General features: G+C 36.1%; 5 protein-coding genes across 8 annotated transcripts; 3 read left to right on the top strand and 2 right to left on the bottom strand.

Moving 5' to 3' along the window:
- The first annotated feature begins 736 nt into the window (after positions 1 to 736).
- LOC128862769 (dynactin subunit 5) lies at positions 737 to 1,671 on the top strand. Its single transcript, XM_054101492.1, has 3 exons — positions 737 to 890; positions 946 to 1,245; positions 1,361 to 1,671. The coding sequence occupies exons 1-3, from the start codon at positions 843 to 845 to the stop codon at positions 1,577 to 1,579; spliced, it is 567 nt and encodes a 188-aa protein (XP_053957467.1). The 5' UTR covers positions 737 to 842; the 3' UTR covers positions 1,580 to 1,671.
- Positions 1,672 to 1,684: 13 nt separating this feature from the next.
- LOC128862768 (ankyrin repeat domain-containing protein 49) lies at positions 1,685 to 2,669 on the bottom strand. The gene is made up of 2 exons (XM_054101491.1): positions 2,377 to 2,669; positions 1,685 to 2,300 (listed from the first exon to the last, which is right to left on the bottom strand). Exons 1-2 carry the CDS (start codon positions 2,510 to 2,512, stop codon positions 1,789 to 1,791), a joined length of 648 nt encoding a protein of 215 aa, XP_053957466.1. The 5' UTR covers positions 2,513 to 2,669; the 3' UTR covers positions 1,685 to 1,788.
- A 2,471-nt stretch (positions 2,670 to 5,140) lies between these two features.
- Positions 5,141 to 8,522, top strand: LOC128864107 (centromere/kinetochore protein zw10-like). Its single transcript, XM_054103610.1, has 5 exons — positions 5,141 to 5,939; positions 6,383 to 7,006; positions 7,069 to 7,396; positions 7,855 to 8,117; positions 8,173 to 8,522. The coding sequence occupies exons 1-5, from the start codon at positions 5,262 to 5,264 to the stop codon at positions 8,383 to 8,385; spliced, it is 2,106 nt and encodes a 701-aa protein (XP_053959585.1). The 5' UTR covers positions 5,141 to 5,261; the 3' UTR covers positions 8,386 to 8,522.
- Positions 8,523 to 9,038: 516 nt separating this feature from the next.
- Positions 9,039 to 11,843, bottom strand: LOC128863012 (uncharacterized). Of its 4 annotated transcripts, none has more exons than XM_054101893.1 (7): positions 11,739 to 11,798; positions 11,581 to 11,676; positions 10,685 to 10,974; positions 10,443 to 10,607; positions 10,267 to 10,362; positions 10,096 to 10,203; positions 9,039 to 10,033 (listed from the first exon to the last, which is right to left on the bottom strand). In XM_054101893.1, the coding sequence occupies exons 2-7, from the start codon at positions 11,595 to 11,597 to the stop codon at positions 9,765 to 9,767; spliced, it is 945 nt and encodes a 314-aa protein (XP_053957868.1). In that variant the 5' UTR covers positions 11,598 to 11,676; positions 11,739 to 11,798; the 3' UTR covers positions 9,039 to 9,764. The 4 variants fall into 4 exon arrangements, with proteins under 4 accessions (XP_053957868.1, XP_053957867.1, XP_053957869.1 ...); XM_054101892.1 differs by having other exon boundaries at positions 9,044 to 10,033; positions 10,258 to 10,362; positions 11,739 to 11,794; XM_054101894.1 differs by lacking the exon at positions 11,581 to 11,676 and having other exon boundaries at positions 9,044 to 10,033; positions 10,258 to 10,362; positions 11,739 to 11,843.
- Positions 11,844 to 13,125: 1,282 nt separating this feature from the next.
- LOC128863939 (immunoglobulin-binding protein 1) lies at positions 13,126 to 14,546 on the top strand. The gene is made up of 3 exons (XM_054103367.1): positions 13,126 to 13,335; positions 13,393 to 13,601; positions 13,658 to 14,546. The coding sequence occupies exons 1-3, from the start codon at positions 13,201 to 13,203 to the stop codon at positions 14,448 to 14,450; spliced, it is 1,137 nt and encodes a 378-aa protein (XP_053959342.1). The 5' UTR covers positions 13,126 to 13,200; the 3' UTR covers positions 14,451 to 14,546.
- The last annotated feature ends 2,979 nt before the right edge of the window (positions 14,547 to 17,525 follow it).

The raw sequence follows: 17,525 nt of genomic DNA, 5'->3' as shown, positions 1-17,525 counted from the left end.
ATTAAAGACAATATTAAGCGAATATTGAGAAAACAGCCCCAAACAATGCGAGTCAATCACATAGATATCTCAAAATCCATATTTTGCCCCGACTAATAGACCATCTCTTATTTACATTATGCAATGAATCACAAGAATGTTAGAATACAAGATTGCGTCTTACCCTTTGCCTTGACGTGAGTACGGCGAATTAACAAACAAGAAGAAGAGAATGTCAGTGGAAACTACCAAACAGAAGAAATTGTATACACACAACACTTTGTTGCCACGGCGTCATGGGCAAAAAAAGTTAAAAAGCTGTGTTTGGAGGGATTATTTGTGCCTTTTCAATTTAACACGCAGCACTTCATTTTTAATCATTAATTTAAAAACCTGAAATCTTAAAATGACAATATTCCCAAAGCGATTTCTTGAATATTCACAAACAAAAAAGGTGAATCTATTAAAGGTATCGGTAAATCAGCTGATTTGTGTTTTTTCTTTCACCGTGTCCATGTAGCTGTCAGAACAGAATGAAACAAAGCGAATTCATTCTTTCTTTTCTACTTTGCCAATACTTTATTGTGACTATCAAGCGTAAAAAACATTGTTGTTGGTCTAGTGACACCATCTTTATTGAATGCGCCTTGCAAAGAACTAGCTTGTAAGCAAAGGTTTATTTATTGCTGCGCTGATGTCATCAGTTGTTAAAATCGCGAAACAGCACCTTCTATCCTCTGAACACCTTGTTACGACCACAAAAAACAGCTGATGAGTTCGTCATCAACAGTGACAAAATCGGAAATAAATTTTACAAATGAGAATTGTACATTCCATTACCGTAAACGTTTAAAAAATCCAGCATGGAAATTGAGGACACATATTACAGCAAAGATGAATACGTAGAAACCGTATGTGTGCTGTTTTTCTGGTAAAGTTGATTTTATTATAGTTTTCTACTTTAAGGCATCAGGAAACAAAGTGAGCAGACAAACTGTTCTCTGCGGCTCACAAAACATTGTGTTAAATGGCAAAGTGGTGGTACAAACTGGTGCTATAATTCGTGGTGATTTGGCAAATGTTCGTACAGGCCGCTACTGTGTCATAAGCAAAGACGCTGTAATCCGTCCACCATACAAACAATTTAGCAAAGGTATAGCCTTTTTCCCCATGCATATTGGAGATCATGTCTTTATTGGTGAAGGCGCAGTAGTGTCGGCGAGTTCGATTGGATCATTCGTGTATATTGGAAAAAATGCTATTATTGTGAGTACGAAAGAGAAATAAAAGTCTTGCAAACTCAATGATATGAGTTTAGCTGTTCTTTATAGTTTCGTCCAACTAATTTCCTGTATTCATATTTTCTTGGTTTTTTAAATAGGGCCGCCGTTGTGCACTCAAAGACTGCTGTATAATAGAGGATAATGCAGTGCTGCCCCCTGAAACAACAGTAGCCAGCTATATGCGCTACACTGCAAAAGGTACAATTGAAGGCGGCCAGGGTAATCCAAATTTTGTTCCGGCAGCAATGCAAGATCAGATGATTGACTATACGAAATCATACTATGAGCATTTTTTGCGCAACCCCCAAGCTGGCTAAAATTCGAACTATTACTATATAATATAAAGTATTTTATTAAGCTAAATAATTGTATGTATGTACGTAAATACGATTTTCAAACCGAATTATCTCGTTATTTTAAATTCAAAATAATAATAAAATTTTTATTTCAAATTATAAATAACAAATATACTTTAAACCTTAATTGCTTCCAACAGCGTACCGAACACATCAAGAATCAACACCTCTTAGTCAATTATACCAGTTTCTACCTCATATGCTTCGTGACCCATTTCAAATACAGGAAACGTCATACCAGTTCGTCGCGCAATCTGTTCAGCCGTTTCTCCCGAATTATTCAACGCCCTAGGCTGAATATTTTCGTCCATTAAAAGTACTGTTGCCGTATTGCGACAATTCGAAACAGTTGCAGCCACGTGAAGTGGCGTTTGGTCGCCTTCAGATCTGGCGTTAACATCTGCGCCATGTTGCAGAAGCAACCCAGCGCATTCTGCATTACTCCATTTACAAGCAGAATGTAATGGCGTCCAACCCAGTTTGGTACGTGCATTTGGATCGGCTTTGTACTGTAACAGTAACTTTGCTATATCTACGAAATTGTTGTAGCATGCACGATGTAATGGCGTATAGCCGTCATCATCCACTGCAGAAACTGCTTCGGGATCCAATTTTAGTATGTCGCGTACCTCGTTTATTTTATTTTCATTTACAGCCCAAAGAATCATCCGCTCAAGACTGGCTAATTTGTACGAAGATATAAATAATATAGTTTGGAAGCGTTTTAAATATTTTTCACCTTCAAATGCAGGATTTACCTTGTGGATTCTTGTCTTCTTCAATCAGTTCATCGGCGTCGTCATCCCAGCCACTAACAAACATTCCCCGCGGCACTTTAGCATAACGCAGCTTTTCAATTTGTGATTTTTCATCGTCAGAATCGTAGTCTCCCATATTTTTTTATTATTTCGAGAGCTTTACAGAATTGCAAAATAAATAATTTTGAAAGTATTCACAGCTGTTGATGCTGGATTTTAATTTTTTGATTTTCGTAGTAGAATTTTCTGAAGAAGAATTTATTGTAAGAGAGGTTAGTTCTGTTCACGTACTTTCAATTAGGGATGTTCAAAAAAGATTGGTGTTTCTATAAACCGGTTTCTTCTTTAATTTGGTCAATCATCTTTTTCAATTTTTTTTTTTTTTTAATTTCGGTGTTAATCCACTTTACCCTTTTAAATCGAAAACCCCGAATTTGGGGTTTATTTCCTCCAACAATGTAACATAATTATTTTGTTCGGTTAGCACGAGAAAGAAACGGCTGGCGCGCTTTGTTAAACTCGGTAATAGTCGCTGAAGCAGTTGTGGCGACAATGCAGAAGAGCAGAAGTATAAACAAAATCAATTAGCTGAACAAACTTCATCAAACAGCGTGATGCCGTCGAATGAAATTCGTCGCTTTTCTATCTGATATGCTGCAGTATGTTTAAATTTTTACAACGGACTTTCGTCCGACGATGTTCGCTAAGCGGATTGCTTCTATTTAAGAATAAACACTACTACTTTTTTTTATTTGGTAGCAAATACGTGCATTTGGACTTAACTGTAAATACTGTCAAGAATTTTTAATGCAATGAAACATCCGATGTAGCTAATACAGAACGTGACACTTCCCGAAAGCCACTAGTTTATTTTTGACGAATTTAGTAATTGAGTGCCGACAGTACAGAAAATTAACAAAGCGTTTTGTGCAAATGTATAAGTGGCATGTATGATAGAATGCTAGATTGCGCCCAAAGGCCATGACGTCAGCACAGAAAATAAACAAACAATAAGAAAGGGAAGAATAAGCAGGGGTGAGTGGGAAGTCAAGAATATAGGATAAATCGTCCACACATACATACTTCTGCAGGTTTAAATGGTTTAAAACCTGGATAAAACCACGATTATTCGAAATGTGATTTGTTGGGAAATAGTGCCAATGCCTTTGCTCAAGAACAGGATATGATTGTAAAAGTACAGAATAATAAGTAAAGCAAGATATTTTTGACATGACATGGTGTGTTTTTATTCGAGTTCATTGGAGGGGTTGCTAGTCCAAATGAGGTTATAATACGTTCACATATGCATTAATTACCAATGAATTCACAAAATTAATCTACCTGCTCACATATGGCAGATTACCTGCAAAATTGACAATCAGCTGTCAATACTGCTTTGAGAGGTGTTTCTTCACAGAACTTATTTTGGTGGAATATTTCGTTGTTTTTGGTTTCTTTAATTCTTTGGTTCCTTGTATTTTAACTACGACTGGGAGTTAAGCACGAAAAAGCTACTGATATGTGAACGTATTATTAGAATAAGTTTTGTGAAGCGATTTCAGAGTTTTAGGAAATTCGAATATCACCTTTTGGAGGTTTCCGGGGTTTTGCTTTTAATTCTTGAATTTGTTTTTGCATAACTAAAATGGGAGTTATAGAGTAAAAATAAAATCAAATAAGTTGAAATAATTCAGTTCCATGAAAAATAAATATTAATATAAGCAAATATAAATTAATATATGCAAACATCACATTTCTAAATGGTAATTTCTTGCTGTTTCTCAAATACATATTACAAAAAATATGGAAATTTGTACAAGTAGCTTACTCCTATTCAATTTCTTCTTTATAATACGTTCATATACGCATTAATCACCTATAAATCCACCATTCACAGATTACCTCCAAAATTGACAATTAGCTGTCAATACTTTGGTAAGGTTTTTCTTCATATAAATTATTTTGGTGGAATATTTCGGTGGAATATATCGGTGTTTTTGGTTTCTTTAATTATTACTAACGATATGAAGAAAATACAAGGAGAAGAAATAGATAATTTAATTGCGCAATTGGCTGCTAATAATAAACAGTTGGAGGAAATTCGTATTGGCCTCTGGTGACGGTCAAGCATTGTTTGACAAGAACTTTATATGTGTGCGTGTCGGGTGCTTGACGCTAATATCTAAAATTTTTGATTTTTACCGACAACAAGTATGTGTGACACGACGCCACCCGACTGCACTAACACATACAAAGCTCAGTCAAGCATGCTGTATCGTCACCAGAGGCCATATGCGACGTTTACTGAGGTTGCAAAAAATTATGGCAGCAATACGCATTCTATATTACATTTTATGATAAGTAATAAGAGGACAAAACGTTTATGGACACATGCCTTTTTCTGTGAAACAAATTAATAATTAATAATATTTAACAAACATTTTATTAGAATTAAGCCTACAGACCTGTTTTCTTTGCCGGCATCCATTTCATTATTTTTTATTTTGATGCTTCTCCTTACATTCATAATAATAATTATTGATAACAGAGAAAACATAGGGTTGTATGTAAAAAAGTATCGTTATTATCTAGGATAGTTTTATAATCTCAGATTTTGGGAGAGAAATTGTGTATGGGAAATCTCGCTTTTTAATTACGAAATGGGAGTTAAGCACGAAAAAGTAGATCATATACTTATATTTATGTGAACGTGTTATTGCCAGCAGCATTAAATATTTCTAACCTTTAGTCAATTTCACAAATTTTTATTATCTGGTCACACTATTGCAAAGATTTCAAACGTTTATAGCTCCAATTGCTTATTTGCTGTAGTATTCAGATTTTAACAACTTTTAGTTATTTTCGCGGCAAACATAAAGTTAAAAATGAGTACTGAGGTGCAATTCAACAATAATGTCGCAAAGATAACGGAAGACGGTAACTGCGAGGATTCTAAAGTCACGAAAAGCACTATTACAAAAATTCTGTCGAAAATAAAGCGTTTTCAGGAACGTATACGCAAACACATCGAAGACAATTATGTTGAATTTATGCCAAATCAAACATCCGCCGATATGTACCTCGATGAGGGGGAACATTTGGCGTGTGAGGCGGAGAATTTGTTGCAGGCAATTTGCAGCGAATCGAATGCTGCACTACATCATTCAAACTCCGAACTGGTTGCGTGCATCAACGAATTCCATGAAATGTATCTAGATTTCCGTGTATCTCACCGCATACTCAAAGTGGACGACCTTTTTCAATGTGTCGAAGATGCAAATTCAAACAAGGAGTATTTAGTAGTGCTCGATCATTTGAGCAAACTAAAAAGTTTAATATATGGTGAGAGTGATGTGGACTGCAACTTTCAAAAATGCGATTGCTATGACACAATAATGGTAAAATATCATATACAAGCAAATATATTACGGCAGAACTTAGAACAACGATTCGAGCTGCTTGTGCAATTCACAGAGAAGCAAGTATCACATTCGAAATATGTCACGATACAAGTATCGAAGGACGTTAATCAGTTACAAGATACTGTGATGGCGTTGTTTCAAGTAAGTGGAAGTGTTAAAAACTTAAATCATTTGCAACCTACAGCCTTTAGAATAAGTCTGATAGATAGATGTAGTGCCAACGAAGACCGGTTCTATAATACAAGCACAACTTGGATTAATTTTTAGCCGAGGACTATCACTTCAGCCAAAACTTTTACAGCAAAATATATAATACTTAAATATGTATACACGTATATTAAAACAGACTACGATTCCGAAAAAAACATGATATCTCGAAAAATAATAACCTTTTAAAAAACTTATTGTATCTTTTGTATCACAAATGTTATCAAAGTACAATCTATGTATTAATGTGGTATTTCATATACCTGCGAAAAAAGCTATTTGTTGTATATATATTTAGCCAATATTATTCAAGAGCAGATTTATTTACGTCATCCTCGTTTTTAAGGGGCTAATTACTTTTAAAACTATTCTTTCAGGCGCGTTACAATCCCATTGGAATGTGCGATTTTTTACTAGAGAACTGTTTTGAGCCGCTTATCTTAAAACCCGCCACCCTGGAGTACATTGAGGACAACCACGATCATGTACAACTAACCCTTTCATATCCGTTGAAGGAAATGGGCAAAAGTTTACGTCCCTCCTATAAGAAAGTTTTCGAAAATATTAAGTTTATTTTACATTGCCTGGCCAATATAAACGTTTCAATATCCAATGATCAACAAGTATTCTCCATTATAGGGGATCATATCAAGCAACGTTTGTTAAGTCTGCTTGTAGAAGAATGCCTAATGCATGCGATACCAAAAACAATCAGTGAATTCGAGGAATCAACGATAGTAGAGGACGTTATCCAATTTGAACACTTTCTAGCCGATGTCTTTCTTATTAATGCCGAAACTGATGGAGCCTTAAGCGATTTCACCGAAAAGTTTGAAACACATTTCCGTGAACAATTCAACAATAAGCTTTTGGATAGCGCAATGGATATCATTCATAAAGATTTGCAAGACATGGCATTAATTGCTGAGAAGAATACCGCTGAGGATATAGCAAAAAATCCATTTCTTTTTCCTTGTTGTATGGTTTCGAAGAGCACACTGGTAATTAGATCATTGCTAGTTTCAGTTTTAAATATTTGTTTAGCTTGTCTTTTATTTAACAGGAACTAATTAAGCTGATGGAACGCATACTACGCCAATCGCACGACACAGATGAAGAAAGCCTACTGAACGTAATCAGTGTCATACTTCATTCATATGTGGGCATGGTACCGAAGATACACGGAAAGCTATTGGAGAGCATACCGCAGCAGTCAGCCTTATTTTATAACAACTGCCAATTTCTAGCACATTGGGTTACCACGAATTCGGAAAAGGGCATACCCACATATCCAGCCCTGGTGAAGACATTGCACATAACCGGTAGCAAATATTTGAATACACAAATCAACCATCAGCAAAAGATTATAATGGGCATACTAAAGGAGTTTGGTAATTCTGTGAATATATTTCAAATCCGATTGAAAGATATCTTCTAAATTTGTATTAATATTATATTTTCCGGGCGGCCGCCGTAGCCGAATGGGTTGGTGCGTGATTACCATTCGGAATTCACAGAGAGAACGTTGGTTCGAATCTCGGTGAAGGCAAAATTAATAAAAACATTTTTCTAATAGCGGTCGCGCCTCGGCAGGCAAATGCAAACCTCCGAGTGTATTTCTGCCATGAAAAAGCTCCTCATAAAAATATCTGCCGTTCGGATTCGGCTTGAAACTGTAGGTCCCTCCATTTGTGGAACAACATCAACAACGCACACCACAAATAGGAGGAGGAGCTCGGCCAAACACCCAAAAAGGGTGTACGCCCCAATTATATATATCATTTATATATATATATTATATTTTCCATGCATACGCATATATATCTATACTATTTATATTCATTTGTAGATATCTCCGATGCATACACAGTTGGCACGGCACCATTGAAATTATTGCGCCAATGCTTGGGTCAATTGGAGTTATTAAAAAATGTTTGGCAGAATGTTCTACCCGACGCTATGTACAATAAAATACTTTGCGATATTTTGCATGATTTTTGTAATGAAATTATACGGTGCGTACTCACAACGGAGGATATTTCTGCAACAGTGGCGAATGAGTTAAGTGAATTGATCGGTGTCATATTGGAGAAAGTGCCAAAGTTGTTCAAGGTAACTCGAAAATTACACACAATTAAACCAACTTACATATTTTACTCCCCCTCAGTCCAAACGTGACATGACGAATATTAAGTCTTGGATGAAACTTGTCCAATTAAAAACTATACTCAGCTCATCGTTGCAAGAAATCACCGAGCAATGGTGTGAGGGTGCTGCCATATTTACAGCCAATTATAAAGTCGAGGAAGTTAAGCATCTTATACGTGCACTTTTCCAAAACACCGATCGGCGCGCTAAGGCACTTACTTCCATAAATTAATTTTCTATTTTGTACACAACGCAACGATCGTTTTTTACATTCTTTTTCTAATATACAGTCTTTATACGGAATTGCCTACGAAGTATTTTGTAATAAATAAAATATACTGAAGTACATTAAAATTAAAATTTTATAAATTTATGAATAAATATGAATTCGAAAAAAGAAATACATTAGCAGTTATTTCAATTATTGTTTACCTTCAGGGAAATAAGACAATATGCTGCTCTATGTAGACTTAAGTCCTTCACTGTATTTAATTTCGACTCTTCTACATAGCAATACGAATGTGATGCTTACGATCAGGCTGATATATCGCTTGATAAAGCTTGTTTTTTTAAGGTACTCATATTTACTTATGAATTGGACGTGCCACAACTAGTTGCTACATTCGTTTCGCAAATAATCGTGGCGAACTAAAACAGCTACGGCTGGAACTGGAGCAAAAACATAATCGACACATCAGATGTTTAACACAGTACATGCGAGCATACTAAAAATTTAGCTTCTTTTTGTTAAGCTATAAATTCGTATTTAAATTATTTTTAGTGCCGGCCCTTTAAGTTGGCGCGGGAAGAAGAATTTTTTATACCGATTTCTTGCAGTTTTTCACTACATAATTTTATTTTTTAAAGTGTGAACATTTGTAGACGAGTGTATATGCACAAAAGCTGTATACGTGCGCTTAATCGCACCAGAATTTTATGACAAATTCAGAACAACTGCTAAATATACTTACAAATTTAGAAAAACTTTAATTTTTATTGAATATTTTTAATTTATTTCTTAGTAAATATTTGCACTTATATTTTGTATATAAAAAATAAGTATTTTTAGAACCATTTTTTCTTTTTTAGTCAAAATGTTGTGGTGTTTGCTTAGATTTTATAAACAACTGAAATTAACTAACATCGAGACGTATATGATGGAAAGGGTTTGCGTAACAGGTCTCTAACTAATGGAACGCATGGTATTTTATTTAATTGTGTATTTACTTTTTTGTGTAAAATACTCGTACATGTAATTATTGTTCTTTCAAATTAAAAGCATTTTGTATCTTTAAAACTCATTATTTTGATTTTCGCCGAATAATTTTAGCAGGGTTACAAGCAGCAGGAATGAAAAGGTCTACCGAGCTCCATGCTTTTTAAATCTAATCTTAATGATACATTAATTTGCCCGCAAAGCAAGCTTTCTTATTTGTAATATTTTACATATTTTTTCTCAAGGGAGCTTAGCTTCATATTATTTTCCATTGGCAAAATTGGGATACGGTACACTAGACTAGTTTACTGGGGCGGCAGCCCTTGGTCGGGAAAACCCGAGTCATTCCGGTAACGTAGAACCGGCTGCCATGGAAATGTTGTGGCAAAATTGTCTTATTCCTCTAGTGTGAAATTGTTGTATATATTTAGACATTTTTTTAACTGAAATTTGCGAACAGCTTCGTTGTGCTGGTACTTTCTTTGTGCATCCTCAAGTTCCATTTTTCTTAATAAACGGTTGTGTTCCAGTGTTTCTTGCTCGTTTAACAACTGAATTTGGATCATCTGCTTTTGTGCGGACGCCATTGCCAATTCTTCGGCGGCCAATAGCTTAATCTTATATGCAACCGCTTCCCTACCCGATGATTGCAGTTTCCTTTTGCCTAGAAATGCATCAAAAACATTATTGTAATTAACGAATATTAACAAATAATTACATACTCACGTATCAATAAAGGATCGTGGTTTTCTGTTAAATTATCGCTATCATGTCTGAAGTAGTCACTCTGCTCACTTTCACCCTTCGCGTCTGCCTCGACTGTTGGTAATTCATCTGAAATAAATAATAAAAATAGAATTCAAAAATAACAATCGGAGTTGAAGTTACCCGCTCCACCTAGGATTATCTCAGCAGGTTTTACGTCCTCAGAGGGTGTGTTAAGACTGCTGTCGGCATCGTACATGGTATAGCAGCCAGTAATTGAAGGTGCACCTATTACATACATCAATGTTGTAATATATGTATGTACATAGAGTAATAAATAGCATATGGCGAAAGAGAATAATACTAACTGTCATGCATGATAGCATTTCTCGATTCCCTTCCCTGCGTGTCACTTTCCTCTGCCATTTCCATGAAACTCTCTTGCCAAGGATTTGTCGGTACCGCTGTAGCGCTGGAGATTTTCTCCCAACCGTCAGCAGACGTACCACAGTCCTCTACCTCTTCGGTCTTATCTACGAAAATTTTAGTTATTTAGATTAGAAAAGAAGCATTTGATCAAATTTATATACATATATATATGGGTACATACCTGGTAGATGCATTCTGGAAATGTTTGACCACTTTTTTGTTTTTTTCTTCATGTTTTTGTAATTTTGTTGCAAACTTTCTGCGGTCCGGTTGTAACCAGCAGTGATCGAATTAAATTCTTTCGCCACTTCTCTCCATGCAGTATGTTTTTGCGCAAGGCTGGCCCGGTCTATTTTTTTATTTTCTATTATGTGCTTATATTTGTTTATGCAATCGTACAAAATTAAATTTTCAGTATTAGAGAAATTTGGAGCGCGCGAGCGAAGTTTCGCTTCAGATTGCATATTTGAACTGAAATGGAAAATATTTACGCATTAATTACACCTTATATCCATAAAACAGAAACAACTTGACGGAAAGGTTTAATACCGATTCGGAATAGCAAAAGACAAGTTCTTTTGGGAAAACCCTAAATAGTCTAGAATACCAACCCACAGCTAGAGTTTTTTTCACTCATCGTAACCATAACAAAACTATCTGGCGAATGTATAAAATTAAGAGATACTAAAGGTCAAAGTTAACATTTTCAATCATGACAAATAGTAACCTGCAAATCTACTCTAAATTCAACATCATGTCCTTTTTATATCTTGCCAAATCATTTCAATTCAAATCATAGTAAAAAATATCAAACAACAAGCCGATTTCTCTAAATAAATTAATAGAACTATGATAACCGTAAAAAACGCTATGGAGCTCCGGTTCCGGTGTTTTGTTTTTTATAGCTGGACAAGATTTATTACAAAGCCCTTTGGTTGCTATTGAACTACAAATGATTAGCGTTTTATTTTATCTAATGAAAGTTAATAAAGCTAGTAAAATCAATGGATTACATTTAAATAAGAAAATACACATATAATGAACTTGCAGTAAACAAAAGTTTTAGTAATTAATTACCATGACAAAATAACCATTCCACATATGAAGGAAACAAATTAAACACTTCAACGGTTGCACCTTTAAGCAAGCGTTCATTAAATTTATACTCAGCGTCTAATAAACACAAAATGTTAAATTAGGAATTTACAAACTTTTACTGTTTATTTCATACTTACTTCTTATTTAACAATATGTAAAGCCTCAGCTCAAAACGTTTTAGACCAGCGAGTAAGAATGTGAACAATCAAAACAAACATCGAGAAAGGACAGTGATGTAAGCACTAATCAAAAATGGCCGTACATAACCCGGGTTACTTAGCTCGGTGTCTAATTTCATTTCTGTAACACATTCTTTAGGTTATAAAAATAACTAAATATTTAACACTAGGGTTAAATATTTATACAAGCCAATTGTAAATTCTCTCCCCGGTCCTAATTGTGAGTATAAACTATAGGATATACATAGATACATAGATGTACTTTGTTTTTTTTTGTGGATGACGGCACAAGGAAGTATGTATGTTTGTATAATTTGTAGTGATCCCTACAAGACAGTCCTAAGCACTTTCGATAAAAATTCCAACGCATTTACAAGTAAAATATTAGTCTCTAATACATGCGCATTATCAGAATGGCATATACACCTTTTTTTAATAGGAAAATCAAATATTTCATTTGATATTATTTTCCCCTTGTCTCTTTTACCAATAGCAATTTCATATAAGTGAAAAGTATGTTTACTGTACTTTAAACGGCAAGGCAAATCATTTGTTTACTTATAATTTGGCTGCTCTGAAAAAAGCACTAGTGTGAAATTTTGTTATATTTGTTGTATGGTCGTCATAATGAATAGATGCATGGCTAACATTTGAAAATGCGTATGCTCGAATCTCCGTAGATGAAACATCGAATTGATATGTAAGAGTCTTCCAATGAATGAAAAAAAATATTAATTTTGTATATTTCTAAATAAAACATTTTATGATAATGAAAATGAGGAGTTTTTATCATCAGTGCTGATTACTTTTTGATAGCGAAAATGAGTAGTTTGGCCCATCAGTGCTGATTACTTTTTGATAACAAAAAAGATAAGTTTGATTATTAGGCTGAGAAGTTTTTCATGACGACAATGAGGAGTTTAGTTGTCAGCAGTTATTACATAGTAAGAATAAAAATGATTAGTTGCCTTGCCGTTTAGAACATAGTAGATATATTTCTCAGTTATAATAAATTGCTATTGGTAAAACAAATATAGAAATTTCCCCACAAGGGGAAACAATCAGTACTTTCCCATGGCTAGAACGAAAATGTCTAGTTTAATGAGGATAGTAATGATGATAACATGAGTGTTTACATGATAGTCCGCTGTGTTGTAAGGATTGGAAGTTTCTATTGTTTTCGGGTACTCTTCCTTTTCACAAACAATTAATTTAGCTTTCTTTTATTTATGTATATGCAACGAATTCCGAAGGAGCAATCTTATATTCTACAATCTTGGTATGATACCCTTGAATGATACTTCGGTTTATTTCAATGGCACCCTGTTGTCTTATTCCACTAATGTGAAAATGTTAATGTAACTCTATTACTTTCAAAAACTCAAAAAAACTTTCTGAATACTGAGATCCAACAAATAAAATGTCAGTAAAACAAATTGATGCAGATGCAGAAGAAAATAGTGATAAAAGCTTACAGGCGATTTTCTCAAACGGTTGGCAAGGATTTGAAGAATTGGAAGAAACTTCTTTGCCTTTCAACTCAGCAGAATATCAAGTGAGTAGTATTACCGGCGTACATTGTACAAAAGATTTAAAAAATTTATTGATCCAGCTCAAAGTTAAAGATGTTATGTCAAAATTTGAAGCAGCTACAACGTTTGTGAATCGAATTGGCCTTTTTAGTCCAAATGAACTCATTGATGAAGTTTCGACAGATTCCTTGCAATATTTACTGTTACCCTTCTTTTTGGGCAAAACGGCACTCAGATTGAAACAAGAGGACCGAGGTGAAGTGCTACAAATTGCCGAAGTGTACTTCAAGTAAGTCGAAATCCAAAAATGTATTAAATACTTTATTATTTTTGGTGAAATTGCAGAGACTTTTTGCAACGCTGTGAAGAATATGATTTATGTGGTGCCCGTAAAAGTGATGAAAGTGGCGGAAGTGCGGAAGGCGGTAATCCTAACGAATTAGCAGAACTAATGCGTGCCGCACACGCACGCAACAATAAAATTGCTCAATTTCGAAAAAAGAAAGAATTAGAGGAATTTGTTAAGAAAATGAAGCTTGCTGTGCGCAATAAAAGTGTTGATGATGAAGTGCGCAGGGAATTTTTCCTAAAACTTCTCAATAAAAGCATAATTGACGCAAACGAAGAGCTGGACAGTGTGAAACTGGAAAAGCAAATGGTACAAATGCATGTGGCAGCTGCTAGTGTTGCTGCAGCGTCAAACGATGACTTTTCAGCTAATACAACAATGGCAACATCTAATTCGGAACATGCAGGACACTCACATCATCATCCCTACCACAACCGCCCGCAAACAAAAAGGAAGCCAATGCAGCCGTTCATTATAACTCGTAATGCCGCACAAAAGGCAGTGTTCGGTGCGGGTTATCCGAGTTTGCCGGTTATGACTGTCGATGAGTTCTACGATCAACGCGTGCGCGATGGCGTTTTCCCTGATGAAGAAAAAGTAGAGAAAATGAATCGTGAACAAGCAATTGCCGCTGCTAAAGATCCCAATGAAAAGGAAGATGAGGAGAAGGCTATCGAAGAGGTTCAAATTGAAAATGATGATCCTGAATATCTGGAGCGCATGCGTCGTATGGACGAGTACAAAGATGTTGTGCGTCGTGGAGATGGAAATCGTTACAATCGCAGTTGAACTATAAATTTTTATTGATGGTTTTTTAATTATACTAGGTTTTTCTTGTGGTTTTCGTATTTTTTGAGATAAATCCAAGATTTGAATAAAAATAAACAGGTTATTTTATATTCTTCTATCCAAATGCCACAGGTAAAACTTGAAATTCATAAATGTATTTACAAAAATATCTACTTAAATATACGAATAACACTGTGGAACAAATTCAGGTTAGCAAAAATTAGGTCCATTCTGAGAGTGGCGGGTGAAAATAGAGGCGAAATTAGAAGACTCGTATCGCGCCGTTTTTTTATGTTAGTTCGAATTTTTTTTTAATCGGCCTTCGAAGTTCGAAATCGGAGCAAAATTGTTTATATGGTTTTTTGGCTATAACTCGTCGACTAATTGATATTTTTTCAATCTGTAAAAGCCAAATTATTGCTAGAGACCAGTGCAACAATTACAATTTTTGAAAAAATTGATTTCGAAAATTTTTGTGGTACTTATGAAACAATATACTGAAAATCGGCATTTGACTGCAAACTTCGAAGGCCGATTAAAAAAAAATTCGAACTAACATACAAAAACGGCGCGATACGGGTCTTCTAATTTCGCCTCTATTTTCACCCGCCACTCTCAGAATGGACCTAATTTTTGCTAATCTGAATTTGTTCCACAGTGTAATTGTATTTATTAATTAATTTATTTATTTATTTATTTAACAAACGCCAATCGGCAATATACATACAAATAAAAAGAGGGTACAGAAACAGAATTTATAGAGGGCTGGTTAGTAATACAATGATAAAGAAAATGGGCCAGACGGTTCTTGAGAAAAATCTATAGGATGATATTTTTGGCATTTCGCAGAAAAGTATCGTAGGTTCCACCATAGAAGTCGAGAACACCATGAAGTGAGTTGACACTGATGGCTATTCTATTGCACGGGCCGTGATAGACGTAGCTTTTGTAAGTAGCGACTGTTTTCAGTAGACGACTATTCCTAAGAGTGAGACCAGCCGGGGCAAGCTCGAAGGAGCTGCGTACTTCCGGGGCATCAATAATACCATTTACCACTTTATAGAAGAACGCCAGATCAGTTATGCGTCGGCGAGCCCGCAGACTGTTGATGTTGTACCGAATGTAGATATCTTCTGTAGTTGAAGCGGTTGATGATGAATGTCGGAAGGCTAAGGTCTTGCAGAGCTTACGCTGCACTCTTTCAAGTCTAGTAATGCCTGCTTGAGTGTATGGAGACCAGATTATGGATCCGTACTCCAGTATTGGAAGAACTTGAGTTTTGAAAAGACAAATCAGGGAGTAGGGATTCTTGAAGTCCTTACTATTCCTAGTTATAAAACCGAGTATCTTAAAAGATCTCTGAGTTATTCCGTCTATATGCTTGTGGAAAGTTAGTTTTGTGTCAATCGTGACACCGAGGTCTTTGATGTCATCCACCTCCCTTATTTTAGCACCATTGAGTGTGTACACTGCAGGTAAGGGAGTGCGCGATCTCGAGAAGCACATCACAGCACACTTTTTAAAGTTGAGATCCAGTTTGTTCCTTGCACACCAGCCAGAGAGATTATCGACGTCCTGTTGTAGTAGATGACTATCCAGCACACTAGTGATTGATCGATAAACTTTAAGATCGTCTGCAAAGAGTAGGTATTCCGAGTTGAAGTCGTTACCAATATCATTCACGAATATGCTGAAAAGAATCGGACCGAGGTGAGAACCTTGCGGAACACCCGAGTTAGCCACATATTCATCGGATAGGTGGCCATCCACTTTGACCTGCAGGTGCCTACCAGCTAGATATGACCTAAGCCAGTCTAACGCTTTGCCGCAGACGCCATATTTCCTGAGCTTGTATAGCAAGATGTCATGGTCAACTCGATCGAACGCTTTTCTGAAGTCAGTATAGATGCTATGAACACAGGTGTTGGTATTCAGTGAGTTCAGTAGATAGTTGGTGTAGGCGAAAAGGTTAGTTGACGTTGAACGGCTACTAATAAAACCATGCTGTCTTGTGGTAATGATTGGATCAAAAGCAGCAGAGAGTTTTGGTAGGATCAGCTTTTCAAAAAGTTTAGCCAAGGCCGACTGAATGCAGATTGGCCGATAATTCGTGACTGTATTCTTTGGACCTTCTTTATGAATGGGGCTGATGTACGAGAGTTTCCAGTCTGTAGGAAAAACACCACACTGCAGAGACGATTGGAAAATGTGTGTCAGCGGTTCACAGAGGCCATTGGCGCAGTTCTTAAGAAAGGCATTCGGTAGGCCATCAGGTCCCGCACCTTTACTAGGATCTACGGAGTTCAGTTGCTTGAAGACATTGTCAAAGGTAACCTCAAAGTCATTTAGGTTTACCGATTGCGTGTAAGGGTGTGAGTGTGCTAGGGTTACGCTATCGTCAGACACCGGTGCATATATGCTTTTAAAGAACTGTGCAAATAAGTTACTGATCTCTACGCCACTTGATGCTGATTGATTATCCCAGACCATGGATGCTGGAATGTCACTGTTTCCTCGCTTCTTATCCTTGATATACTTCCAGAACGCCTTGGTATCACCTTTCAGTGACCCTTCTACCCTATCAACATACGCATTATAACACTTGTTGCAGAGATTTTTGCACTCTTGCCTCAGGTTACTAAAGAGTGTGTAGTTTCGCCTGGTTTTCTGTTTTTTATACTGTGCGTGCGCTGCTTTTTTCAGGATGATTTTCTCAGTTAATTCCCTAGAAAACCAAGGTGGAGATCTACTGGGTTTGCTGAAGTAAACCGGCACGAATTGGGTAACACCTTCTGAATAATGTTGTAGAGCCAACGCAGTTTATCATCAACAGATTTTTGCTGGTATAAATCTGTCCAATTGGTTCTCATAAAAAAGACATTCAAGCTGACATAGTCCGCCTTCTTGAAAGCATAGTTAGGGATACCGACCGGTGTTAAGCTAGGCTGGAAGTTGAGCTGACAGGCTAGGGCCGGGTGATACTTGTCCTCAGGAACCAGAGCAACAGTTCCATACGGGATTGTGTCAGTGTTGCTGAAGCAAAAGTCGAGTAAGTTTCCCTGCTCATTGAATACA

The sequence above is a fragment of the Anastrepha ludens genome, chromosome 5, assembly GCF_028408465.1.
Source record: "Anastrepha ludens isolate Willacy chromosome 5, idAnaLude1.1, whole genome shotgun sequence".
In the NCBI taxonomy this organism is placed as follows: Eukaryota; Metazoa; Arthropoda; class Insecta; order Diptera; family Tephritidae; genus Anastrepha; species Anastrepha ludens.
Note: the sequence above shows the minus strand (reverse complement) of the source record. Positions and strands in the feature narration are given on the sequence as shown.